General features: G+C 40.9%; 1 protein-coding gene across 1 annotated transcript in view; it reads right to left on the bottom strand.

Annotated features, from left to right (window-relative positions):
• The window catches only part of FAM135B (family with sequence similarity 135 member B), a gene marked incomplete at both ends in the record, with an annotated part of 120,339 nt that extends 92,911 nt beyond the window's left edge, over positions 1-27,428 (bottom strand). Inside the window, one exon of the mRNA XM_079533365.1 lies at positions 27,352-27,428. Within this exon, the coding sequence (XP_079389491.1) occupies positions 27,352-27,428 (77 nt within the window). The remainder of the gene's footprint in view (positions 1-27,351) is intronic.
• Positions 27,429-27,694: the final 266 nt, after the last annotated feature.

Genomic DNA, 27,694 nt, shown 5'->3' with positions numbered 1-27,694 from the left:
AGTACTTGGTATGGAGGAATTAATATAATGTTACTTCATGTTACTTCCAGTATACTTATCTAAGAATGACCTCCTATAGCTGTCTGGAAATTCTTTTAGATTTTTGTCTCATGGAATTGTGATGGGTTATCCTTGGCTAAGGGTCAAAGTCCCAACCTTTCTCTCAACCACTCTCCTCAGCAAAACAACAGAAAAAAATATTGCAAAATGTCTTGTGGGTCAAAATAAATAGTGGGGGGTCAATTACCAGTTACAATCACTGGCAAAATAGAGTCACCTTGGGGAAAATTAATATGATTTCCTGCCAGTTTGGGTACTATAATACAAAACCAAACATTAAAACACCCCCTACATTCCATGCCATTTTTCCCAGTTTGAACACCACGCCATCACTCCTGGCTTTTCTCCATCCCTTTGACCAGCAACAGGGGAAACAGAGTATCCCAAGTTGAAAAGGATTGATAAAGATCATTGAGTCCAACCACTGGCTCCACACAGAACCACCCAAAATCAAACGCTGTGTCTGAGAGCACTGTCAAAATGCTTCTTGAACTCCAGCAGCCTGGGGCCATGACCACTGCCCTGGGAGCCTGCTTCACCTTCTGGTAAGGAGCTTTTTCCTAGTATCCAATCTAACCCAATATCCAGTCCATTAGCTATGCCTGGCATATGAGAAATAGGCTAGGTGGTACCCCTCTAAACAGATGGTAAACAGATGATAGCATTGTTTGTTTTTTTGGGTTTTTTTTTGTTGTTGCTGTTGCTGTTATTATTGGATGTTATTTTTAAATAAGAACAGTGCAGAAAAGCTTATTTACACTTTAGTAAAGTAGGAATACCATGGAAAATTGCTGGGTAATGAGGAACAGGTGCTACAAAGGAAAGATGAGGAAACAGCAAGCTGATTTAAAGAAAAGATCTAAAGGAACTTGGCACACAGCTCAGCAAAACACAGAAATCAGATCCCCTCTGTATCTATTAATACACTGAAAGGAAAAACATCAGGAAGGAAGGAGAGTAAGGTACAAGAAAGTACAAAATTGGCACAAGAACAGCTACATATAACTGTCCATGAATATATGCAATTTAGAAACAAGAAGATGTAGCTGGCAAATGAACAAGGCTGTGAAACTTTCCCCTAGTAGAAGCAGGGATGAAAAAGCCAATTTGTTTTTAGGAGAAACTCAGTAAATTTCTGAATGATTTATAGGACTTGGATCCTTCCCATCTGCAGGACCAGCATTATTTACGTAGGCAGTCTGTACCAGTCCAAATCTCATCTCCCCTGTGAGACTGTCTGCATAGGTCACCTCAGTAGCAATGAATTTGCCATCATCAGTTTCACTGGCCATTTGTGAATTGTTCATCTTTAAGATGACTGATAATTTGAATGTTAACTTTGTTTTTCCATGCCAGGACACTCATTAATCCCTGATGACCTCTACTGACTCACCTGGGGCACTGACGTTAGAACTTCCCTTGGGAGCCTGGCTCTACTAATGGACGTGCTTGGTTATACAGCCACGCCTTGCTTCTCCCTTTCAGAAGTCAGAGCTACTGGCACCTTCCAGCTTCTCAGCGCAGAGGTGGTCAGACTTCCTCTCAGGAGAACCATTGTCACTCTCAGATGTTAACTGCTCACTTAATGCTCAGGCGAGGTGCAGAGGTTTGTTTCACTGTCTGTTAATTGTTACTGTCGTATTGAATTGCACAGAGGAAATATTTAGTTTTAAGTGAATCAAATGTTTTTGCTTCAGGGAGCTCATCATGTCATCTCTAGTGATTTACAAAAGGCAGTGCCTAATCCCAAAGGATTCACAACAAAAACAGAAGAAAAACACAACCAGGGAGAAGGCTGGTACTAGCCTTGCTTCTGACACTTGAACTCCATCCTGCCGTTGCTTACTCCTCTCTGACTAATGCCAGATCATCTCATCTCCCAAGGTGCTGCGTACTTGACTTCCATTGCCACTGACATCAGTGGTGGCATTATAGAGATTAGGCTAAGAAGGGTTGGTGAATCTGAGAGAAGAAATTTGGTGGATAATACTGATGTATCTTTCTACCAAACTGGATCACTCCCATCAGGAGCCCTGAGAAACTACACTTCTCCAGTTATTCTTTCAGCCTGGAAAAAAAAAAGTTGCCCAGTAACAATGCCACAGGATAAACTACATAGCTTCTGCCTACTTTGAATTATACCTTACCAACTCTAAGGCTTAAAATTTCATCCTGACTTTGGCTGTATTTTAATAAATAAGCCCTAAGCTAGTAAATACTGCAAACAAACTGACTGCGTGCTGAGTCTTGTCATTCAACCTGGAGTTCCTGTTGCTTCTCAGACCAGATGCCCTGCAGCAGTCCCTGTCAGCAAAACTTCTGTTGAATTACTGCTGCTAGGGAGCTGCAGCAGCACACTGTTTGGAAAACAATGAGGAAAACAATGAGGAAGAGAGACCACCAGAACAGCATGAGACCCTAAATCTCTACCCAAGAAGTAACATCATTGGCTATAAGGGGAGTTTAAACTTGTTATTTTTCTGCAGGAAAGAACATATATTCCATCTCTGGTAATGTTAGTAAGCCTTTTTGTCTTCTGATGATTATTCCCATATGAGGACTTCTAAATATGTATCAGGTAGCTGCACTATATTCCAGAAGAATTTCAGGGTTTGATGAAACAACTGTAATTATCTAGGATGACTCCTAGAAAAATACAGCACCTAGGATTTTACTGAACAATCAGCCAGAAAATAACTACAAGCTATTATTTCCTATACAGATACTGGGGGCTGAAAAAATGTCAGACCTGCAAATTAGCTTCATGATGAAAACATGAAAATTAAAAAAAACAATACTTTTCTATCTTTCATGTGTAATTCTGTTTTCCCATCAGTAAGACAGATTGGAAGCATTGCCATGAAAGATTTTGTAACTCTGCATCAAGCAAAAAAGGATATTCCTCACTCATGGCAAACAAACAAACAAACAACAACAAAAAAACAGTTACGTATCTGACAAGTCAACAGTATTTCACTAAAGTGGTCTATAAAGTGCGTTAGTCAAATAGTGCAGTGTCCATCCTCTATACCTTGTGGTCTATTTTGCATAGGATTTGGATAGCATATTGTTTTTGGTGGGTTCTGTATGGTATTCAAAGAAGACAGAATAAGAGAAGGTAACAGTTTTCCGCCTAGGAGAGAGGAAAGAGATACAGAATCATGAAGGCTGGAAAAGGCCTCTATGATCATCTAGTCCAGCCATCAACTCATCCCCAGCATGCCCACTAAGCCATGTCCCTATGTGCTACATTTACCTTTTTCTTGAAAACCTCCAGGGACAGAAATTTCACCACCCCCCTGGGCAGCCCATTACAAAATCTCAACCACTTTTTCTGAGAAGAAATTTTTCCTCATATCCAACCTGAACATCCCCTGGAGCAGCTTGAGACCATTACAACTAGTTACCTAAGAGAAGAGGCCAATCTCCACCTTACTGCAACCTCCTTTCAGGGGACTGTAGAGAGTGATAAGGTCTCCCCCAAGCCTTCTTTTCGCCAGACTGAACAATTCCAGTTCCCTCAGCCACTCCTCATAAGACTTGCGCTCCAGACCCCTCACCAGCTTTGCTGTACTTCTTTGGACATGCTCTGGGGCCTCAGTGTCTTTGTTGTTATGAGGGGCTCAAAGTTTAACACAGTATTCAAGGTGTGGCCTTGTAAAAGTGAAAGTAAAAGTGCCTTCAAAAGTAGACAACCACCTTCCTGCCCCTGCTGACTTCACTATTTGTGATACAAGCAAGTATGCCATTGGTCTTCTTGGCTGCCATGGGGAGACCCATGGGAGCAGGGTGTTCCTGAAGGGAACAGAGCAAGGCAGGGCCGTGTGTGAGGAGCAAGAAATGTGATTACATTAAATGCACTATTATTTAAAAAAAAAAAAAAAAGAAAAAAAGAAAATCATTCCCATTCTGTTGCATTTTGAAGTGATTAAAAAATGTGTAAAACACAGCTTATTTCAGAACATCTCATTTGTTGGATTTTTCTTTAGAATCTACACACGTCTGCAAACATCAGTCACAATACTTTTTCAATGGAATGATATTTAAAAGAAACCTTTGTGATCAGCTCTACCACAGGATCCCAGTAGGGTGTTAAAGAACTCCAGAAAACAGGAGTGAGAAGATGTCGCACAGGAACTACTGTAGGCTGTCGGTGCTCCTTCCCAACCTTCATCACCATTCCCACTAGCAGCATTTCCTTCCCACTCTTTTGGCAGCAGAAGAAACAATTTGGGCAGCTCATAAGTGAGCCCTCAGTGCTTTGTCATACAGAAACACTGAGTGAGCTGACAGGTCTAGTGGGGAGCCACTGCCATAATGTCTGCAGCTGTTGTGCCAGGGCACAACAGCAGTTTAGTCAGACACAACTATCATATTCCTATCCAGACTTCCTTTATCACATTAAGTTTCCACAATTCTCAGCACAGAATTATCCTCAGGCTCTTTAACTTTTGATGAAGGTAGATCTAAAATTAATAGAAAATGAGAAGAGCAATCCAAATCCTCCTTGCAGTATAATAATGTAGCCCTCATCTCTAGCTTGAGGGCATAGTTGATATACTGCAAGCTGCCCACCTACAGTGAGGCTGTAGAGACAAGTAGGCAAGTGAAAAAGGAAATTTTCCAGTTATAAATGTTTGGTGGTCCCCTTTCCCTTTCCCTTTCTCATCTTTTCTTTTCTCATCTTTTCTTTGCTCATCCTTTCTCTTTTCTATTCTTTTCCCAGAAAATCCTGTTGTAACAATAAATTGTGTTAAGCTTTATAAACCTACAGAGTATATGTGTGATTCATTATCATCCAAGCAAACAGTATACAAAGGATCTCAAGATCTTGCTGAAGATGCTTAGCATGTCCCAAGATCAAACACAAATACATGCTGAGCCCAAATAGAAATCTTGAGCCCAAGATGTAGGGCTGGAAACTCTCAAACTAAGTGGGCCTGAATAAAATGTGGAAAAGATATAATACCTTTTGGCATTCAAGCCCTAAATTTAAGAAAAGAGCTTCCATACTTCAGCGTGTTACTGAATCAAAGCATATACTTGGCTCTTGATACCTTTGATGCAAGGCTTTCATTTGGATCCAGGCAAGCCACAACCTTGATCATTTTTATACTTCTATCTTCTTAAGATCCTGAGTGGAAGAAGTAAAGCAAAAAGTAGGATTGCTATCCTGGACTTTAGGAGAGCCGACTTCGATCTCTTCCGGGACCTACTTGGAGCTGTCTCATGGGCTACGGTGTTGGAAGACAAGGGGGCCTGTGAGAGCTGGTGGGCATTTAAGCAGCTCTTCTTCCAAGCTCAGGATCGGTGCGTCCCTGTGAGGAAGAAATCGGGAAAGGGTGGCAGGAGACCTGTGTGGATGAGCAAGGAACTCGTGCACAAACTCAAAGGAAAGAAGAAAGCCCATGAAATGTGGAAAAAGGGTCTGACTACTTGGGAAGAATACAGGAATGTTGTCAGGGTCTGCAGGGATGCGACAAGGAAGGCTAAAGCCCGCCTGGAATTAAATCTGGCAAAGGGGATAAAGGATAATAAAAAAGGTTTTTTTTTCAAGTACATTAATAGTAAAAGGAAGACTAGGGAGAATGTGGCTCCCCTGCTAAGTGACGGGGGTGTGCTGGTAACTGGGGATGCTGAGAAGGCGGAGATACTGAATGCCTTCTTTGCTTCTGTTTTCAGTGAAAAAGCTCCCACTCGGGAATCTGAGACCCTGGAGGTGAGTGAGAGGATCTGGGGAATGGAAGACCCCCCTTCTGTCAGGGAAGAGGTGGTCCAGGAGCGCCTAGGCAACACCAATGTTCACAAATCCATGGGACCTGATGGGATTCATCCACGGGTGCTGAGGGAGCTGGCAGAGGTGGTTGCTGAACCGCTTTCTGTCATCTTTGAGAAGTCTTGGAGGACGGGGGAGGTGCCTGAAGACTGGAACATAGCCAATGTCACTCCGGTCTTCAAAAGAGGCAAGAAGGAAGACCCAGGCAATTATAGGCCAGTCAGCCTCACCTCTGTCCCTGGAAAGGTGATGGAACAGCTTGTACTGGATGTCATCTCCAGACAACTGGAAGAAGAGGAGGTTATCAGGAATAGTCAGCACGGGTTCACAAGGGGGAGGTCGTGCTTGACCAACCTGGTAGCCTTCTATGATGTTGTCTCTGGCTGGGTGGATGGGGGGAGAGCAGTGGATGTAGTCTACCTTGATTTCAGCAAGGCATTTGATACTGTCCCCCACGACATCCTTATAACAAAGCTGAGGAAGTGTGGGATAGATGAGTGGACAGTGAGGTGGGTTGAGAACTGGCTGACTGGCAGAGCGCAGAGGGTCATTGTTGGTGGTGCAGAGTCCGGTTGGAGGCCTGTAACCAGCGGTGTTCGTCAGGGGTCTGTGCTGGGTCCGGTCTTGTTCAACGTCTTCATCAATGACCTTGATGAGGGGATAATGGCCACCCTCAGCAAGTTTGCTGATGATACGAAGTTGGGAGGATTGGCTGACATGCCTGAAGGCTGTGTTGCCATTCAGCAAGACCTGGATAGGCTGGAGAGCTGGGCAGAAAAAAACCGGATGAGGTTTAACAAAAGCAAGTGTAGAGTCTTGCATCTGGGGAGGAATAATTGCATGCACCAGTACAGGTTGGGGGATGAGCTGCTGGAGGGGAGCTCTGCGGAAAGGGACCTGGGTGTCCTGGTGGATGACAGGTTGGCCATGAGCCAGCAGTGTGCCCTTGTAGCCAAAAAGGCCAATGGCTTACTGGGGTGCATTAAAAAGAGCGTGTCCAGCAGGTCGAGGGAGGTGATCCTCCCCCTCTACTCTGCCCTGGTGAGGCCTCATCTGGAGTACTGCGTCCAGTTCTGGGCTCCCCAGTACAAAAAAGACAAGGATCTCTTGGAAAGAGTCCAGCGGAGGGCCACGAAGATGGTGAAGGGCCTGGAGCATCTCTCCTATGAGGAAAGGCTGAGTGAACTGGGTCTGTTCAGCCTTGGGAAGAGAAGACTGAGAGGGGACCTGATCCAGGTCTATAAATATCTAAGGTGTGGGGGGCAGAATGGCGAGGCCAGACTGTTTTCAGTGGTGAGTGGAGACAGGACAAGGGGAAACGGCTGGAAACTGCAGCATAGGAAGTTCCGCACAAACATGCGCAAGAACTTCTTTACAGTGAGGTGACGGAGCGCTGGAACAGGCTGCCCAGGGAGGTGGTGGAGTCTCCTTCTCTGGAGATGTTCAAGACCTGCCTGGATGCCTACCTGTGCGACCTGGTGTAGGGAACCTGCTTTGGCAGGGGGGTTGGACTCGATGATCTCTGGAGGTCCCTTCCAACACCTACAATTCTGTGATTCTGTGATTCTTGTACCTTTTCACCAGATCACCTTTTCTCTGCAGAACCCTGCACCTCTATAGGCCATAAAAGCTCCAGGCCCTGCATCCCTGCAGCTCTCTGACAATTACACCAACTAGCACTCTTTACATCTCCTTTTACACTCACCTCAGGGGTTCTTGCTCTTTCACACTCACCAAGGTAGCAGTGCTGTCTTTAATTTGGTCCCATATCCATACTCTTAAAGCAATCAGCCATTTTCTTCCATTTCAGACAAGTTAGAGGTGAAGAAGAGCAGGTAGTGGAATGATGAACAGCAGAGTAAAATGAAAGTAGACATGCTTTATTGTTGTTGAAGAGAGGTTGGCAAAGGAAAGGGCAGAAAAATTAGGACCCTAATAAGGATATGAGCACTTATATTCTTTTCTCAAAGGCAATGAGAAACCTTGGAAACATGGTTTAATTTAGTCTCAGAGTCAAGTAGTAACATTTTCAATCTGTTTTTAAATTATATGAGCAGCTAGAGATGGAAAGATTTTCAGTTCTTCTAGCTGAAGCATCTGAAATATCTGATGCTGAAATAATCTCAGAGATACGTAACCCTTAGCTGTTCTGGGTGTCAAGAAGAGGCACTCTATGGAAATTATTTAATAGATATTTATTTATTTATTTAATTTAAATAATAATTAATTTAATTAATAAATTTAATTAATAAATTTAAATTTAAATTAATTATTTATATTATTTAATAGATAAAGGAGATAAATGTTTCTGAAGGTCATTCTTTTCATTCTTAGTTCAAATGGTTACAATAGTTTTTGGTTTTTTTTTTACAAGCATAAGATGCACAGCCAGACAAACATGGTGACTCTCATGACTTCTGAAGTTTTTCTGTAACATTTGTAAACTGAAATGTATATGCAGGTGTTCAGATTTGGAAAAGACAACAGAAAACGATAACCAGAAAACAGCTTCTCAGAAGGCTGAGAAAGGCTGCACCTTTAAAAAGCATACAAACCTTTTCATGGTATGATTCTCACATCTTCCCAGAAGACTGAAAGCCAAAGTGATCTTGCAAACTCACTGGAGACATAATGGATGTATCTAACCTAGCAGACCAGGAAGATATTTTTCAGTTCATGCACAACCTGGCAATTTTCCAATCTCAAATGAATACAAAACCTGGGTGTCTTCCAGCTATTGTCCCTGAGTTTGTTTCCAAAAGAAGGAAGCCTGGGAACATGACCAAGGTGAAGATACAGCGTGATCTGACACACAGTGACTCATGACAGAGTGACTACATCAGTGGGCAAAGGTAGGCAATTGGTGTCCTCTACCTAGACTTCTATAAGGCCACTGACACACTCTCACAAAACATCCTTGTCGCTAAATTGGGAAGATATGTATTTGAAGGGTGGACTAGTTAGCAGATAAGGAATTGGCCAAATGGCCACATTATAAGAGGTGTAGTCAATGGCTCAATACCCTTGTGGAGGTCAGTGGTGTTTTTGAGACATCTGTACTGGGACCTGTACTGCTTAATATCTTCATTAACAATGCAGACAGTGGGACTGAGTTTAAGGGAGATAGAAGGAGGAAAACAAAGGTTTTCCTCAAAACCAAACCAAACAACATAACACAAATGAAACACAAACTTTTGAAGAGGCAACATCTTCCCTTACATAACTACCTAAGACGTTTGAGGTGGTCCAAGAGAGAAATTTCCTCCTGTTCTCTTTCAAAGTTTAGTTCTCATTATTCACTACAACTTGACTTTGTCCTGTTAAAGAGAATGGAATTGCAATGGTTCAGCTCTTTTGCAAATGTGGTTCTACATTCACAATGACAGTCATATTGAGAAGCACAACACAGATTGGGATGTGTCTACATCTTACATGGTACAACTAAAATAAAGGATAAAAAAGGCAGCATTTCCTATTCTAAAAGATTAAAGACATCAGTACAGGATCAAAAATGAACACTCATGCAACTATGAAATTCAGAGACTTCATGGGATTTCATGAGTGAAAAAAAAACAGCAGGTTTTGTACCACAGGTTTTTCCCACATCAAGATTGAAGATGACCAAATCATTGCTCTCTAAAGAAATTTTCCTCCTTCTCCTCCTCCTCCTCTTTACACCCTTCTCCTTATTTTTCTCATTTTTACTTCTTTCACTCTAGATTTTCTTCTCCATTGTTTCAGAAAATGGGCCATCCTTATTTCCTCCCACTCACTCCATACAAATAAAATTAGTGTGAGAACTTACCCAAATTTACCTATTTTTCTCGCTGAACTATTGGCAGTACTGAAGGAACTATTACCCCTCTTCCAAGAAAGTTGAATACTTTTTTTCTAAAAGAACACTCAGTGCTGGAATAAACCTTACAGCTCTGGAGATTAAATTATTTCTTTCTGTGGAACGGATGCATCATTAACAACTGCAACAAAAACTCTCTTCGGAATGTTTTTGCTGATACAAATTCCCTCTCCTTTACAGAAAGTCTGTACAGAATAGTGAATAGAGTCTTGATTCCCAACTGCTTCATGAATCTGCCACCTCTGCTAAATCTCTGACCTTCTTTTTGAGGTAGTCCTCAAAATGTTAATCATGTAAAAATTCAGAAAAAGGTGTTCCAGAAATATTTTCACAGTATTATTATTCTTTTTTTTTTTTTTTTAAAGAAGACAAAATAGAAGCAGAGCAGAAACAAATTATACAACCGCACCTGAGATACCACCAAATTGTGGAGGTGCCTGGAGTTCATAGCTCCTTAAGCTTACATGAGTAATGTCTCCAAAATGGTTGCAAATATGCTCTTTGTGTGAGCAGAACATGGCATCACACCACACTCCTTCTCTCTAAATTGAAGAGGTATGGATATGAAAGTTGGACAGTTCAATGCATTAAGATGTGGTTGGCTGGATGCAGCCAATGGGTTCTGATCACCAGTTCTATGTCTGGGTGAACAAAAAACTTAACATGAGCCAGCAGTGTGCTCGTGCAGTTTGGAAAGCAAATGGCATACTGGGCTCCACCAGAAGAGGGGTGGCCAGCAGGGACAGGGAGGTGCTCTTGTGCAAGAGCTACTCTGCTCTTGTGAGGCCCTATCTGGAATACCGTGTCCAGGTCTGGAGCCCCCAGAACAGAAAAGAAAGACAGGCCAAGTGCAAGAAAGACAGACAGCTGTTGGAGAGGCTACAGAGGAGGGCCACAAAGACAATCAGAGAGCTGGAGCACCTCCCCTACAAAAAAAAAAAAGGCTGAGGGAGCTGGGCTTGTTCATTCTGAGGAAGAGAAGACTGCAGAGTGGCATCATTGCAGCTTTCCAGTACCTAAATGGAGCCTATAAACAGAAAGGGACTCAACTTTTTGAAAGAATAAACAACTGCAGGACAGGGGGGAATGTTTTTAAGTTGAAGGAGGAAAGATTTAGGTTGGATGTCAGGGGGAAATTCTTTGCAGAGAGGGTGGTGAGGTGCTGGAACAGGCTGCCCAGAGAGGTCGTGGATGCCCCATCCCTGGAAATATTCAAGGCCAGGTTGGATGGGGCCCTGGGCAGCCTAGTCTAATATTAAAAGGGGAGGTTGGTGGCCCTGCCTGTGGCAGTGGGGTTGGAGATTCATGATCTTTGAAGTCCCTTCCAACTCAGGTAATTCTGTGGTTGGAGACTAGTCACAAGTGGTGTCCCCTAAGAGTCAGTCTTGGGACTGGTGCTCTTCAACATCTTTATCAATGACATAGATGATGGAATTGAGTGATGATGGAATCAGTTTGCAAATGACACCAAGCTGAGTAGCCTGATCAATACACATGAGGGAAGGGAAGCCATCTAGAGAACCTGGACAGGCTGGAGAAGTGGGCCCATGTGAACCCAATGAGGTTCAACAAGGCCAAGCGTAAGGTGTTGCACTTAGGTCAGGTCAATCCCAGGTATTTAGACAAACTGGGGAAAGATCTCCTGTGCAAGAAAATGTAACTGAGTCACCAAAGAGCTTATCAGACTATTAGATAGACTGTATCACTGTGAAACCTTGGGAGACTGGAGCGTAACACAGAAAACAAACAGCGAGTTGAGTCTAGGGATAAACAGTAGGTTCTTCTGTATGCATTGCTAATCTTGTCACTCTTGAAAAACCTTTCATCCTTCAGCACTGTTCTCTAGGAGAAGCTAGGGCCAATTAACTGATTAGAGGAACAGGAATTTCTTGTTTGTAAGTGAATGGTATATAAGATGTATGTTGAACACAACTATTCTGATGCTACAAGAAACTGAGAGAACTCTCTAACTGGACTGAGTGACGACAATCTCCTTGAGAGCAGCTCTGTGGAGAAGGACTTCAGGGTCCTGGTGGATGAGAAGCTGGACATGAGCCAGCAGTGTGCGCTTGCACCCTGGAAGGCCAACCGTGTTCAGGGCTGCATTAAAAAAGGGGTGGCTAGCAAGGAGAGGGAGGTGACTGTTCCCCTCTACTGGGCTCTTGTGAGGCTCCATCTGTACTACTGTGTCCAGGCCTGGGGCCCCCAGTACAGGAAGGACATGGAGCTCTTGGAGCGGGTCCAGAGGAGGGCACTAAGATGATCAGTGGGCTGGAGCACCTCTGCTATGAGGAAAGGTTGAGGGAACTGGGCTTATTTAGCTTGGAGAAGAGAAGGCTCTGGGGTGACCTCATTGTGGCCTTCCAGTACCTGAAGGGAGCGTATAAACAGGAGGGGAAACAGCTGTTTACATGAGCTGATAGTGCTAGGACAAGGGGGAATGGTTTTAAAATAAGATGGGAGATTTAGGTTAGATATTAGGAAGAAGTTGTTCACACAGAGGGTGGCGACAGAGGTTGCCCAGAGAGACTGTGGATGCCCCATCTCTGGAGGCATTCAAAGCCAGGCTGAATGTGGCTCTGGGCAGCCTGGTCTGGTGATTGGAAACTCTGCACATAGCAGGGGGGGTTGAAACTAGATGATCATTGTGGTCCTTTTCAACCCAGACCATTCTATGATTCTGTGGTTTTCTATCTAAATAATGAAGAATAAAACCCATATTTTCTTCAATCAAAATGCAGAAATCAAGTACTCATCAATAATCATACCGTTTCGGAACAAGTTTGTAAAGAGTCCTTTTAGAAATGAGAGGGCTGATACTTTTCTGCAGTTATTTTGTAACCTAAGTCTCAATACAGCTGGGTCCAATTCCCTCCTATGTCTGAGATCATCCGTGTCTTTTCTGTGCATTTCCATATGGTACTATTTTCATTCCTGCTGAGGCTCTTCCTGTTTTCATTGAATAAAAATATTAATTGGATCTCAGATCAGCACTGTAAAATAGACACATGCTTATACCTACAAATCTTCATCCTGCTTGAGAATATAATTATTCACCCAATTAGTTTCCTCCATTCACTACATATCAGATAAATGAACCTAAATTGAGCTTGTAGATTCTATCCTGGAAAACAAAGTACCTAAATATCTGATAACAATAAAAACACCATCAGACATAAGACCCATCATAGGTCTGAATTTTCCACATCTTAAATGAAATGATCTGCACTAAATCTGAATGCATAACTATTATTCCCACTGGCACAAGTAAGTCTTCTTTCCACATCCAGCAGTTGAGCAAGACAGAGTTGCCCTTACCTGAGAATCATAGTCATTTGAGTTGGAAGGGACACTTAAAGGCCACATAGTCCAACTCTTCTGCAATTAACAGGGACACCTACAACTAGACCAGACTGCTCAGAGCATGGTCCAGTCTGACCTTGAATGTCTCCAAGAACAGGACAACCACCTGCCATCTCTGGGCAAACTGTTCCACTGCCTCATAACCTTTATGATAAAACAAACAAACAAAAAAAACACCTTCCTATATCCAATCTAAATTTCCCCTTCTTTAGTTTGAAATTCCCCTTGTCCTATCACAACAGACCTTGCTAAAGAATCTGTCCCCTTCTTTCCTATAGCTCCCCTTTAGATATTAAAAGGCTGTTCTCAGACCTGCACAGAGAATTCTCTTCTACAGGCTGAACAGCCCCAGCTCTCAGCCTGTCCTCCTAAGGGAGGTATTTCATCCCTTGGACCATTTTTGTGGCCTTCCTTTGGACACACTTCAATAGGACCATGTTTCTCCTGTACTGAGCACTCTGCATCTGGATACAGTACTCCAGGCAAGGCCTCACCAGAGCAGAACAAAGGGGCAGGATCATCTCCCTCGATCTGTTAACCACTTTTCTTTAGAGGCAGCCCAGGTTATGGTTGGCTTTCTGGATTGCAAGGGCACATTGCTGACTTATGTTCAGCTTGCCATTCACTGGTACCCTGATGCCCTTTCCCTTACATTCCCTAGCTTGTATTGATAGCAGCTGTTGCCATAATCCAAGTGCAAGCCATTGCATTTGGATTTTTTTGAACCTTATGCGGTTCACCTGGGCCCACTCCTCAAGCTTGTCTAGATCTCTCTGAATGGCATCCCATCCCTCAGACTTGTTGACCACACCACACAGTTCGGTATTAAATTGGTCAGCAAAAATTTCAGAAAATGAATTAAAAATCCACAGCATCCTCAGCAATTTTGCTGTTGACTGGCTGCAGACATCACACCAAACAGTCATATTATAAACTGACTTCTCATTTGTTGCAGGATACTGTTATAAAGATTTATCATGCATAACCACATGAGAACAAGAGATTACTAAAGAACAGTTCATTTTTTCAGATGCATTTTATTTGTAATACCTTTCATTGGCAGATGTTATCCCACAAATGAATGACTGTTCTGAAGTAACAAAGTGGACATAGATTGATGGGAGAAATTGATCTGCATTTGTTAATGCACTTCTGCTGCAACAAGTACATTAAGTAATTAAAGTGCTAAAACAGATCTTCCCATCCAGACACTCTATATAGTCAACTCCATTAAAGCAAGGACAAAGGCCAATTGTTTTTGTTTTTTCTTCTTGCTGCATCTCAAGCGCACCTTGTCTGCAGTACAGACTCTATATACTTTGATTTCATCCATAGAATTAAACTACCCAGTTACACAAGCAGTTATTAACATAAGGCGTCTTTAAAGGATGAAGCATCAAAAAGAGTAATGATTTTGGGTTCCTCACCAAAGCCATCTTAAAGACATCTGATATGGAGATAGTGTACAAATTTCCTCTCTGAAAATTAGACTTTGGGATGATTTAAGCAGAATAAAAAAATATCTGGAAAACAGAAGCCAGAGACAGTCTGGAACAAACTTCTCCCCTGGCCAATAATGTTTTCTATAACCTCATCATCTGAGCACTTGTGATTGTATTCTACTCTTGGGAACAATCTTCTGAAAAATTATTACTATTCCCATACTTGCAGATAAAAGCTGAAGAACTGAAAGGTTGTTCAGACCCACTTCAAGAAATTTCCTAGACTCATCACTTACTCCGGCACATAATAAAAGTCACAGATCACTTGGGTTTGGTGCACGTACAGTTGGAAGATTAGCGTTATAAGGATGGTACTTCACAGGTATTATAGCAGGAAAGATTACCATGGTGAAAAAGAAACAATCAAGGAAGAAATGCTTACCCATGTCTGAGGATTTAGGCTAGTGGGGAAAAGTTCCCAAAAAGGAGGGATCTCCAGAAAGAGATCCTTCTCCAGTGCTAGTCAGCTCTTAAATGGGGTCTAGGTGGTCACACAGGTGAACTGACTTCACCTGAGCTCCCGCAGCTGACCCAGTCCTTGCCTCAGGTGATGAATCAGTGATTCAGGCCGTGACTCAACAGTTCCCATACAGTATATTTGCATTAAAATTACAAGACTGAAAAAGTGTGTAGACAGTACTGCCAAGAGAACAGATTAGTTCAAACATAGGGCAAAGAAATTTTGGAGAAAAAAAAAACAGGTTGGGGGATGACCTGCTGGAGGGGAGCTCTGCAGAAAGGGACCTGGGTGTCCTGGTGGATGACAGGTTGGCCATGAGCCAGCAGTGTGCCCTTGTAGCCAAAAAGGCCAATGGCTTACTGGGGTGCATTAAAAAGAGCGTGTCCAGCAGGTCGAGGGAGGTGATCCTCCCCCTCTACTCTGCCCTGGTGAGGCCTCATCTGGAGTACTGCGTCCAGTTCTGGGCTCCCCAGTACAAAAAAGACAAGGATCTCTTGGAAAGAGTCCAGCGGAGGGCCACGAAGATGGTGAAGGGCCTGGAGCATCTCCCCTATGAGGAAAGGCTGAGTGAACTGGGTCTGTTCAGCCTTGGGAAGAGAAGACTGAGAGGGGACCTGATCCAGGTCTATAAATATCTAAGGTGTGGGGGGCAGAATGGCGAGGCCAGACTGTTTTCAGTGGTGAGTGGAGACAGGACAAGGGGAAACGGCTGGAAACTGCAGCATAGGAAGTTCCGCACAAACATGCGCAAGAACTTCTTTACAGTGAGGTGACGGAGCGCTGGAACAGGCTGCCCAGGGAGGTGGTGGAGTCTCCTTCTCTGGAGATGTTCAAGACCTGCCTGGATGCCTACCTGTGCGACCTGGTGTAGGGAACCTGCTTTGGCAGGGGGGTTGGACTCGATGATCTCTGGAGGTCCCTTCCAACACCTACAATTCTGTGATTCTGTGATTCTGTGAAATAGACCTGAACTCTCATCTGCCAGCCTTTATTTAGTGCTTTCCCTCTTAAAAAGATGTGTAAAGGGAACTAAATCAGTGACATGATAATGAGAAAAATTACCATATTTTTGCTCAACCCTAGTTTGCATGGCAATAACAAATTTTACATATTCAGTTTCCAGCAGTCATTAAGAAAGTACTGAAGCCAGGCATATGCAATATCAGAGAGAAAATTCTGGACAGCATAGTTACTTAAAACAAATACATGTTGGAGAGGCCATAAATGTTATAATGATTTGAGAGCTTACGATAATTCCAAATTTCATTTTATCACTACTCATAGAATCATAGAATGGCTTGGATTGGAAGGGACCTCAAGGATCATCAGGTTCCAACCTCCCTGCCATAGATAGGGATGCCAACCACTAGATCAAGTACTAAATCAGGCTGCCTGTCATCCAACCTGACTTCGAACACCTTCAGGAATCGGGTATCCACAACCTCTCTGGGCAGCCTGTTCCAGCACCTCTCGGTGAAAAACTTCCATGACATCAAATTTAAATCTTCCCTTCTTCCATTGAGTACCATTCCCCCTTGTCTATCACTATGTGTAAAAAGATGATTTTCCTCATGTTCCTCTGAATACTGGAAGGCCAAAATGAGGTCTCCTTGCAGCCTTCCCTTCTCCAGACTCAACAAGTCCAGCTCCTACAGCTTGTCTTTGTAGGAAAGCTGCACTCTGATCATCTTTGTGGCCCTCTTCTGGACCCTCTCCAGAAGCTCAACATATTTCCTGTGCTGGGGATGTGACCTGCACACAATACTCCAGCTGGGGCTTCATAAGGACAGAGTAGAGAGGGACAATCACCTCCCTTGTCCTGCTGGCCACCCCTCTTCTGATGAAGCCCGGGATACCATTGGCCTTCTGGACTGAAAGCACACACTTCTGGCTTATGTTAAGTTTTTTCATCTACCAGGACTCCTAATCCTTCTCAGCAGGGCTACTCTCAAGGAGTTCTCCCAGTCTGTATATATATCTGAGATTAATCTAACTTAAATGCAAAACCTCACACTTTTCTTTGTTGAACCTCATTAAGTTCACATGGGCCCACCTTTTGAGTTTATCAGGATTCCTTTGGATGGCATCCCTTTCTTCTGCAAACCCAACTTCACTTCAACCCATATGAGCCACATTCAACACTTGTCCTTCTCCAATAGTCAGAATCAGCTGAGTCATTTGGTGAGGAAGAGTGTGCTCACTTTACTTCGCTCACCTTTCCCACGTGGGAGTGCAGCTGATTTTTCTTGGTCATGAATGCTAGAATCGTGATTAGTCATTAAAACAAATGATTTATAAGTACACATTGCACAACGTTCAGCAAATTGGCCTCTGTGGAGTTACAGTTTGAGAAAGAAAAAAAAGTACGATTTAGTGAATCAAAATATTCACTTTCTAGCTTTCTTTCTGAAAGTATTCTGTGTATTAGCTTTTTCTTATTTGTAAAATAAAAACAGCTTGAACTAAGGAAAGACATTTTGAAGGAAAAGTGAAGGTTGTAAAGTGATTTGTGGTACAAGGATAAAAGGTGATGATACTCATGCAGAGCACAGTTTGGTACGAAAATATTCTGTCTACTTGGGTGGAAAGTTTTGCACACACCAGGAAAATTCAGGAGTCAAGAGGTAAGGATGCAGACAGAGAAGCTGTGGTGCTTTCTCTTGAAAGACAAACATTAAAATATATCATACAGACAGTGATAGCCAAGAGGAATGTCATGCAAACAGATGGAATTCATTCTCTTAGGAAATGAAATGCAAGGTGTGATGTTAGATGAAAATCTTAGGGGATAATACAGTTAAGACGATAAGAAGAAAATAAAGTGAAAATCTGGGCTTTAGACACCATTTAAAGCTAATCAGTCATCAACTTGCAAGACAGTTCATTCCATTGCCTATAACTTCAACAACTGGCTACCACAAATTTTTCTTCAAAGCTTTTGGAGTTTAACTGGGCAGTGCTTTGCTACTTTTTAATAAATATACTTCATAAAAAAAAAAAAAAAAAAATTCTTAGAATCAGAAGGCATTAAGCACAGCATTGAATACCGGTTTTCTCTGGGACAGGGAAGGAACTAGACTTGCAAGATGACGAGGATCTGGACTCAGAAATACCAAGATTTAAGGAGTGGAGAACTGAATATCAGTGGAAAGCAGAATTTAGTCTTATTTGTGAGATGCATTTCTCAGCTGAAATAATGTTTGAATGTTAATAAAATCAACATGTTTCGAGCTACAATTTAGACAACTAGAAGAACTACTGGGAACCATGGTTCTGACAATAAACCACTAGAAACTACTAACTTACTACAAAGGCTGAAACTGAGTTACGCGAAGGGATGTTGCTCAAGGTAGATGTCTCTGTTTTTTGAGGAAAATTAAGATCACAGTCATCCTAGACTCAGGGATTAATTTAATCTGAAGGGGACATGGAACACCATCAGCTCAGCATCTGTTCAAAGCAGGATCAACACTGAATTCAGACCAGATTGCCTCTGGCCGTGTCCAGTCAGGTCTTGAACATCTCAAAGGACAGAGATTCTAGTCTCTCTAGACAAGTAATTCCAGTGCTTGACTACTCTCATAGGATTTTATTTTCCTTTCTAACCAGCAACTGTAGGAAAGAACCAGGTTTAGCTATTCTCTGAACAGCTTGTCCTATATTTAAACACTACATTTGCTAGTGACAATTATGCCACACTTTCTCTAGAGATATGCACAGAGTGTAACAATGTGATAACACATTCTGAACACAGACAACTTCATCTGCTTCAATTAGTTGCTGTTTGCAAAGTGCTTAAGTGAGGAAAAATGCCAAAAGGGCGAAAATGCACTCTCGCATGAAAAAATGGAGAATAACTTCCCATTACTTAGCATCTTATAGTTATTTTATTACTGGAGCTGTCCATTCAGTAATTTATGGCACTCTTCCTCTTATTTAGAATAGTTGTATTGTCACTGTCTGTGATGCTGTAATGTTTCCATTCTGTTCTTGTTCAGTTCAGTTCTTTCCTTTCCCTTATGCAAAAACGGAGGCACAGATGGGAGTGACTTCCACTGGTAGACACTGGTCCGTCTGTAGCTTTATGAATTAGGAGCCAAAGCCAAGATTTGAAGTGTATCTCTGTACAAATGTAAATTATGTTGGGTGAAGTCAAAGCTGTTTTCTGACATAATTCACTCAGAAAGTCGTCAAAGGAGCAATGTAAATGTCACTTGGTCTGTGGTGACATTTACTTTCCTTGGAGAAATAGTATCCAGTTGTTAAGGGAGCAAAGGTTTTTTCTTTGGTCAACGAATCACAACTGCTAGTCCACTCTTTCTTTCTTTCAAAATAAAAGGCTTGCAAGGATTCCCCTTGCTTTCTAGTATTCCAGAACTGATTACCAGCAAAGGTTGGTTAACACTTGAAATCCTAGACTTAGTTTTAAAAATATAGATTTTTACATATAAATGAATATGAAACCATTTGGGGAAGATACTACCTTTTACGGTTTCCAGAGCATATATAAGCATTAGCAGGTTAGTATTAAACAATACGAGTTTCTTCTCTAATTGCCTGACTCCAGGAAACACATCTTCTAAAAAAGTGTAAGATCTGCATTGAATGCATAGGCATTGCCAAAGGCTCAGTTACAAATTGGCACAGAAATTTTATTCAGTCCTTACTTAATATTAGGTATCACAAAAAGTTTCTTCACAAGCAAGAGTTTCAGAGATACATTGCTTGCCAGCCTCTAAATCAGAGAAGACATACTGCAGCAAGCTGATGGAGACACCTATTAATGTCAATGGTTTTGAACAAGGCTATAGAAGCCTGAATAACTTAAAGTGCCATATAGTTTGAATTGATTTCCTGAGTACTTATCAGTCTTGAAAACTGAGACTGGAAGCACAGTGAAAACCATGTATTTTCTGAGATGCAGATGCTTGTATCATTTTATTCATCTGTTGTTCACAACCAATTGCTGACAAGATCATTACAAAGGATCCTTTCTGCTTTGTACTGGCTTTGTCTAAACATCCAAAATTTTAAATCCTTCTTTAGTTACTAACACATACATAAACACACCAGTTGACGACTTTTTCTTTTCTTTTCTTTTTTTTTTTTTTTTTGGCTCATTAATAATGAAATTTTTGTATTATACATGATAATCATCACTAATGTCTGAGTAATCCTCAGCAGTGCTTCCAACAACACTGAGGTCTATCATATATTTTCTCTGTTATTCTCCCCAACAAGAGAGAATTTCAGCAGCAGAGGTTTTCCTATTTTGACTGTTCTAACTATACTCTGAGCACACACACTCTATGTATTGTGTACTCTTGTCAGAGATGGCAGATCAGCTGTAACACGCCTCACCCTTGGAGATAATCCCTTATCCTTTAAGGGTTCACTGCACCACTCCAGTCAGGCTCAGGGAAGAGATTGTCTTTCATGCAGATACATTTTCCATTTCTGATACAAAGTTCTACTCTGCTTAAACAAAAAAAAAATGCTGATCATATTCAATCCTGAGGTAAAGAATCCACCTATAACTAGATTCTGGTCACTGACTGCAAAGCATTATGAAAACAGTAAGTTATCCTCTGCTTCCTACACTGGCTTCTTGCGTGATGGAGCACCCACACTGATCACAATAACCTTTGTGGAGTGCTTTGTAGCAATGGTAATTCCCTAAAAAACATTCTGCTGCTCTGAATAATTGACACTAGAATATTTGTGAGAGACTATCTCCTAAGCAAACAGAGATAGCAATATCAGTAAGACATGTTATTGACCTGGGCTATTATCAGCAAGCTGCCTAGGGACAGTCCTAAGCTGCTGGTCAGACAGATCAGCTATGGATACATATATCTTTCACCAAAGGATAGAGAGTCTTACTCTACAAGAAATTATCCTCTAACTACTAGCTTGTGTCTTATTTAGGTTCATTTTTTCCTTTTTCAGCTACTCGCTGAACCATTATAGAGTGACACAGATATACAGCAGATGAATTTTCATATTCTCTGCAAAATGTTGCCTGATTTTATACCACCTGGCTAGTTGTACAGTCTGCAAACATTTCACAAAAAAGGTGGAAAAGACACAAAAGGAAATGACCAAAGCAGAGCACAGAAGAAGGAGGTCCAGCAGACAGGGCACAGTTTTTATCACTGTACGCTGCATTTCAGAAAGGACAGATGGAGGTTTTTCTCCGTATCTAGCAGGTGAAAAATCTCAGAGTCCTGAGTACCATCTATTCTATCAGATACCATCAGATACTCCGAGTACTGAATACCATCTTTTCCTATCAGACAGAACAAGAGGTAATGGCTTTAACTTGTGCCAGAGGAGGTTCAGGTTAGATATTAGGAAAAAAATCTTCTCTAAAAGATGGATCAAGCATTGGAACAAGCTGCCCAGGGAGATGACGGAGACACCACCTGGAGGTTTGCAAGAAAAGGGTAGGCGTGGCACTGAGGGACATGGTTAGTGGGCACGGTGGTGATGGACTAGATAATCTTAGTGGTCTTTTTCAACCTTAGTGATTCCATCATTCTATTTCTATCCAGACCCTTCATTTCTGAATTCAGATTGCTGATATTGCTGTGATTGATTGTGATATTGCTGTAGGTAGCTGACAAATTCAAATCCATCTCTGTAAAAAAGAAGTGACACAGAACAGCGACACGTAAGGTTAAATACATTAGATATTGCTTATTTGAAGGAGAAAGATAATTTCCAATGTTCAATACTGATAATACTGGTCATCATATAATGGAGTTTGCTGAGAAGATGTTCTGCACCTGCAGAACAGTCTTTTAGGTTATGTTTCATCCTGCTTCAATCTCTTCTCCCTTTCACTGGCAGTGGAAAGTCCACCTATCATCAGTAATCAGTAAGAAATTGAAGGCTGCAGCACTGACAGACTGATAAGAGATATCATGACTGTCTTGACCAACAGTCATGAAAATAAATCACTATATATTACTCTCCAAAAGCTGGGCATTTGCTGTCCTTTGGGATGTTGATATTTAGCTGTCTGAGCACCTGCACCCCAGTTGCTTTCATGAATACAGGTTGGTGATGCAGTTTTTAATCCTGTATGTTCAGTGCATAAGGCTCAACAGCTATCACTACGACTGTCATTGACTTCTTATTCTTGAGCCTTATTCTTGATCACTGGATGATCTCTTAGGTCTTTTCCAACCTTGGTGATTCTATGAGCCCTTTACTTCAGAATCTGCTGCCTTACAGTGAAGGTCCAATAAAGAGTCACAGAAATATGTCTTTGTGACAAGAAAAAAAGTCATTTCTGTCAATATATCTGTTCCAAGGGACAGCAATCATTATTCTAGGAAAACATCATTCTGGCATGCCTGTTAGCTCTCTTCATTTTCTTTTTATCTCATTTATATTAAAAAAAATCCATGCATCTTATATGCATCTTATATAAATTAAGTAAGTACATTCAAAATGAAATAGATTTATAATCTTAAAGTGATTTATATTTCATTACAGGTTAGAAGTTTTAGGAAATGAGTATCAGTGGGAAATAAAGTAACAAGATTTGCTTCTGTCCTAAACTTTTTATTTATTTACTTGTACATTCTGACACTGTACCTACAAGTCTTCAAGAAATGAGGTCTAAATCTCTGATCATGATTTATATTTCCAAGGTATCCATTCTGGCAGAAAAAGCCATGGTTAATTGCAGAACGCCTGCATGCTGAGGAAAGGAGATACTGCACTGTGCCACTGAAGTGGACTATGTCATGACTGACTACATGAAACACTGGTGTCCATCCAATAGGCAAGAGTGATGTTTTATTAAGTAAAGACTTTGTCTGCTAAGATTTACCATCATATTTTTGACAGGTCTGGATCATAAGAGTTCTTTGATTCTTGCAAGGTACCAGAAACACCGAGACCACTTCTCTGGTCACTTGGGCAAATCTGCATCCAGTTTAGAAGAAGCTGGAATATTTTTTTTCCACTGATTTTTATCATCATCACTCTCTAAATACAAACACCAGTGTAAGTGTTAGACATTTACAAATTACAGACTGAATTTGAGGAATGAAAGGACCGATAAGCATTTGATTCCACCCTGTGGCTGGTAAGGACATACCTTGAATCCTTGTTTCTTAACATATAATTGCCAGAATCCCAAAGTTATGAAGACAGAGTATCACTCTCTTTGTGCCCTCTGTTCCCTCCCAGACTTCAAAAGTTACTTATCTTGTGAACTTACTAGCGTGTTTTCTGTTGCTTTTAGTTTGGTTTTGTTATTAAGTAAGGAAATCCATCATACATATTTTGAAATGCCTTAAGAAAAAGAGATGCAGAAGAATTTCTTCTGACAGAACCAGAAAAATCAATTAATTGATTTCTGGAAGTCATGGATAAAATTATTTCCTTCTCTATTAAGAAAAATCAGAATCAGTCAGCTAATTTCACTTGAGAAAATATCTGTCACCAGTTATTAAGTGGAACGTGATGGAGAGAATTAGGACAGAAAACTTAAAAATACTTTTTCTTCCAGAAGTTGCATTACTTATTACTCTATTTTTCAAACTGCACAGCAAATCCTTTGGCTTGTCCAAAGAAAAGGTTCGTTCTTCCTGTATGTCAGTACTTACAGCATTTAAACTCTGATATCGGCAAATTCTGACATTGTTTCGTTTGTGCTTTAGAAAAAGATAAATTTAACAGCAATAATTGACCAAACTACTTGTAACATATATTTTTCTGATGACTCTTTTTGTTACGTATGCAAGAAACATAAAATCACAATAAGCATTTACAAAAGCCCCTGACTGCTTTCTGTATCAGTCTCTATTAACCATTTATACAGGCTAAGAAACATTAGTTTTAGACTGTAAGGCAATGATTAAAATATCACAATGTAGAATTCATGTAGATTAAGGAGTCTCCACTTCTCATGGGAAAGGAGAGATGGCAACAGCCTCTGTGTACTTACACAGTTCAAAATAGCTTCCAGAGAAACCACAAATAGAACCAGAACCATTACTGAAGGACTAACATTTTAAAGCACTTTGGCTGTTTGGCTTTAGGCCAGCAGACTATGTTCTTATTCAGTCTGATTACTAACCAACACCTAATGGCTCCAGAAGGACTGATTCTTCCAGGGTTCTCTAGCTAAACCTTGATGATTTATTCATGCCATTATTTGCACTGAGGACTCTTCTCTCACAGGCTTGCTGTTGGCTCAACTATGCTCTCCAGAGAGTAGAGCTCATCGCTGCCTCTCCACTCCCTGTGAGGAGCTGCAGCCGCCATCAGGCTTCCCCTCAGCTCCTCTGCTCTAGGCTGAGCAAACCCAGGGGCCTCAGCTGTTCTTCACATGCCTTGCCCTCTGGACCCTTCACCAACTTCATAGACCTCCTCTGGACACTCTTTAATAGTTGTATGTCCTTTTGTTGCTTTGCTCTCAGCACTGGAAGTGAACAGAGGGGACAATGCCTCCCCTTGCCCAGTGGCAGTGCTGGGCTTGGTGCACCTCAATGCTTACTTGATGATTGCGGCTGCTAGAGAACACTGCTGACTCACATTCAACTTGCCATCAGCCAGAACTTCCAGATCCCTCTCTAAGGTCCAGAAATACGTTGTGAGATATAGTATTGAAATCTTAGCTTAAATCCGAAAGATTATATCTTTTGTCTTTCCTTGGGCAACTAAATGGGTAACCTCACCATAAAAGAAAATGTAGTTAATTCAACAGGAATTTCCTCTCGTAAACTATGACCAATGACTACACTGTCTTTCAGGTGATTTTCAGTAACTCCCAGAATAATCTCCATAATTTTACCAGGCACTGAAGTGAGACTGACAGACCTGCAGTTACTAGGAAAATTTTCTTGCCCTACTTGAAATCTGGGACAACATCCAGTCAAACAATCCAGATTCTCAAGAAGGACAGATAGCCCAGACTAAGTGCTTTGGAAATTTCATTCCTGCGCAGCTATGTTGTACCAACTCAGGAATTTCAACCATACAGCCCAATGTCAATTTGGCACACAAATCTAGTGGTGTTCCACAGAATTTGGTGACTGAAGCTCCAGTCTACTTCTATTGATTTTGTAGCAAGGCTTCTATGTATTTCTAAGGAAATGTAATCATGTCCTTGGTTTTGATTTTTCATTTTTTACTTACTAGCTTAATCATTAATAATGTTCTTCATTGTTGTTCTTGCTTTTGCTGTTAAAAAACCACAGCAGTGTGCCTCCAGATAAATTAAGATTCATTTCTGGTTCACTGCTATCCTGATGGACAACCTTTCACAAATCGCCTTTTTGACCTTCAGTGAGACAGAACGATATTGACTCAATTTACAAAGTACTCAGAGAAGAAAAACACTAGTTAAATAGAAAATTCCTGTTATCATTACTTCTACCATCCTCTCATCCAGAGAGACTATATGTCAATCTAAGATATTCCAGATGTCCACTGTGAATATCAACAACAGTAGTAGGGGAAAAATAACTGCACCCAAGTTAAAATGAAATTTGGCAAAATCATTTACTCATTTTCTTCATATTCTCATACTACAGCGATAAGAGCTACTGAGTAGATGAAGCCAGGCAGATGATGATGATCAGCAAATGTGAGATGCAGTAAAGGATATTATTGGAAACGTAATTAGTAAAATTATGAAAGAAAAACAAATACATATAATACTGTGCAGGTTACAAAGAAACAAAAATTCAATAAACAAATTATTGCAATATAACCTATAGCCCTGCACATGTTTGGAATATTAATCAGTAAAGCAGGGTAAGCACCAGTGGGAGAAAAAAGAAAGGGTAATTAGGAATTCATTAGTGTGACAGCAGAATATATTATCTGTGTTAGTGCTAGGCCTACCCTCACACCAGAGATTTGATCTGACTGTCAAAGCCGAAGAAAGTATTTCACAGATACAGGTCTATATGATAACAACAAAAAAGGTAGCTCAGCAGTGTGAGATGTCTAAGCTTTGAGCATCCTACCACTGAAGTCCAAACAAATCACTGAGGCCACAGATGGGTGCACATTTTCAAATTTGAGGAGGATCAAGTGCATTATTACACTGACCATCAAATTAAGAATCTACAGCCAAGGACTGTCTTCTAAGATCATGAACGCCAAGGTACATAAAAATCTTCACTTATAATGCAAATAAACCAAACACCTCAAACACTGAGGACTTTTTTTCTGTTTAACATAAGCACTTGTTATAGTCAGAATGCTTTATAATGGAACTGTGACAGATATTCACTTGGAGGCATTAACAGAATGTCAGATGCCAGCTGTTAAAACAGAATACAGCTGTGCTTCCTTCATCCAAGTTCATGGCATCTTTAACACATAATTCATCACAGTAAAAGCAAATAACAAAAAAAGCCTACAACTAGATGGAAACAGTTTTAGCTAACTCATCCCAATACCTGAACCAACTCCATATTTTTGTCACCAGAAATGAAACAAGATGGACAAATCAGCTATTAACCATTCCTTTGCAAAACTAAGGCATTAAAGAGTATATGTAATGTGCTGTACACTTCAGTTGTCTTAGATGAAAGAAAATAATACTCCACAAGACCCACAGTTGTCCATAAAGTACATTCTTTTGACCATCTGGTCAAGTATTTTAGTATATTTTTCCTCACTGAAAAAATGTGGGGTCCAATATGCAAGTAGAACAATTATTTACATTTGGTTAGGCTTCTCCATTCAACAGCTGCTGGGTTAGTATAAAGGCTATCAGGAAAAGTGGTGCAAAAGAATGGGGGCAAAATTTTGAGTAAAGCAGAAGTTGTACGTGTTCTTCCAACTTAAAGGGACATGAAAATACAATATGGCTATCAGAACTAGAACTTCAAGTGAACAGGAATATTCACATTCCTCTCTGAAATGGTGGGGTTAAATTAACATCCATTAAAATAATTAAAAGAATAGTCGTTTTTTTAGTCGTTTTAGATTTACAACTCTACAGTGAATGCATTTTCATTAAAGTTCAAAGCAGTTACCATTTAGCACAGAGGCTCAACACCAATCCAGAAGCATTTAAAGTGGCTATTGTGTTTATGTCTGAACAGATGCTTAAAATAATTCGGAGCATTACAATACTTTATTACAAAAATAAGTCCGTCAGTCTGAGTTTATAGTGAAAGTAATGTACATTGATCCTTCCTGACAGCAGAGAAAACCCAGTGACATCCTTCCCTGCTCTGGAGATGGCATGAAATACAACTCTATTTGGCAGAAAATTTTCTGTTTTGGTTTGTAACTGTTTTCTGAAAATAACTCTTCTATAATCAGCTGCAAATTAACAGAGACATCAACTCACCCTCTCTGGAAGAGGTCCACATTATGGAATTTGTGTAGCTCCACAGAAAACTCGACTGTACCCTGGACCTCAGACATGATTTTTTCAGGTCATCACCTAAACAACACATATAAAGAGGGATAATAAACATTTGAAGTATTTTTCTTAAAAAATCCTCAACTATCACATTTTGTTTGGCATCTTGGGGTTCATGCAAAGCTGATATCAACTGGAATCTTTCCAATTAGTTCATTGAGCTCCATCTTCATGAAAACTTCTAAAAACAAGATCAAAGCAGTAATTAAGAGAGCTAAAATATCCAATTAGGCCTAAGGATAGAATGATAATATTATGGAAAGTACAA

This window comes from Tetrao urogallus (assembly GCF_951394365.1).
Source record: "Tetrao urogallus genome assembly, chromosome: 3".
NCBI lineage: Eukaryota > Metazoa > Chordata > Aves > Galliformes > Phasianidae > Tetrao > Tetrao urogallus.
The sequence above is the reverse complement of the archived record's forward strand: the minus strand, read 5'-3'. Positions and strand labels throughout refer to the sequence as shown.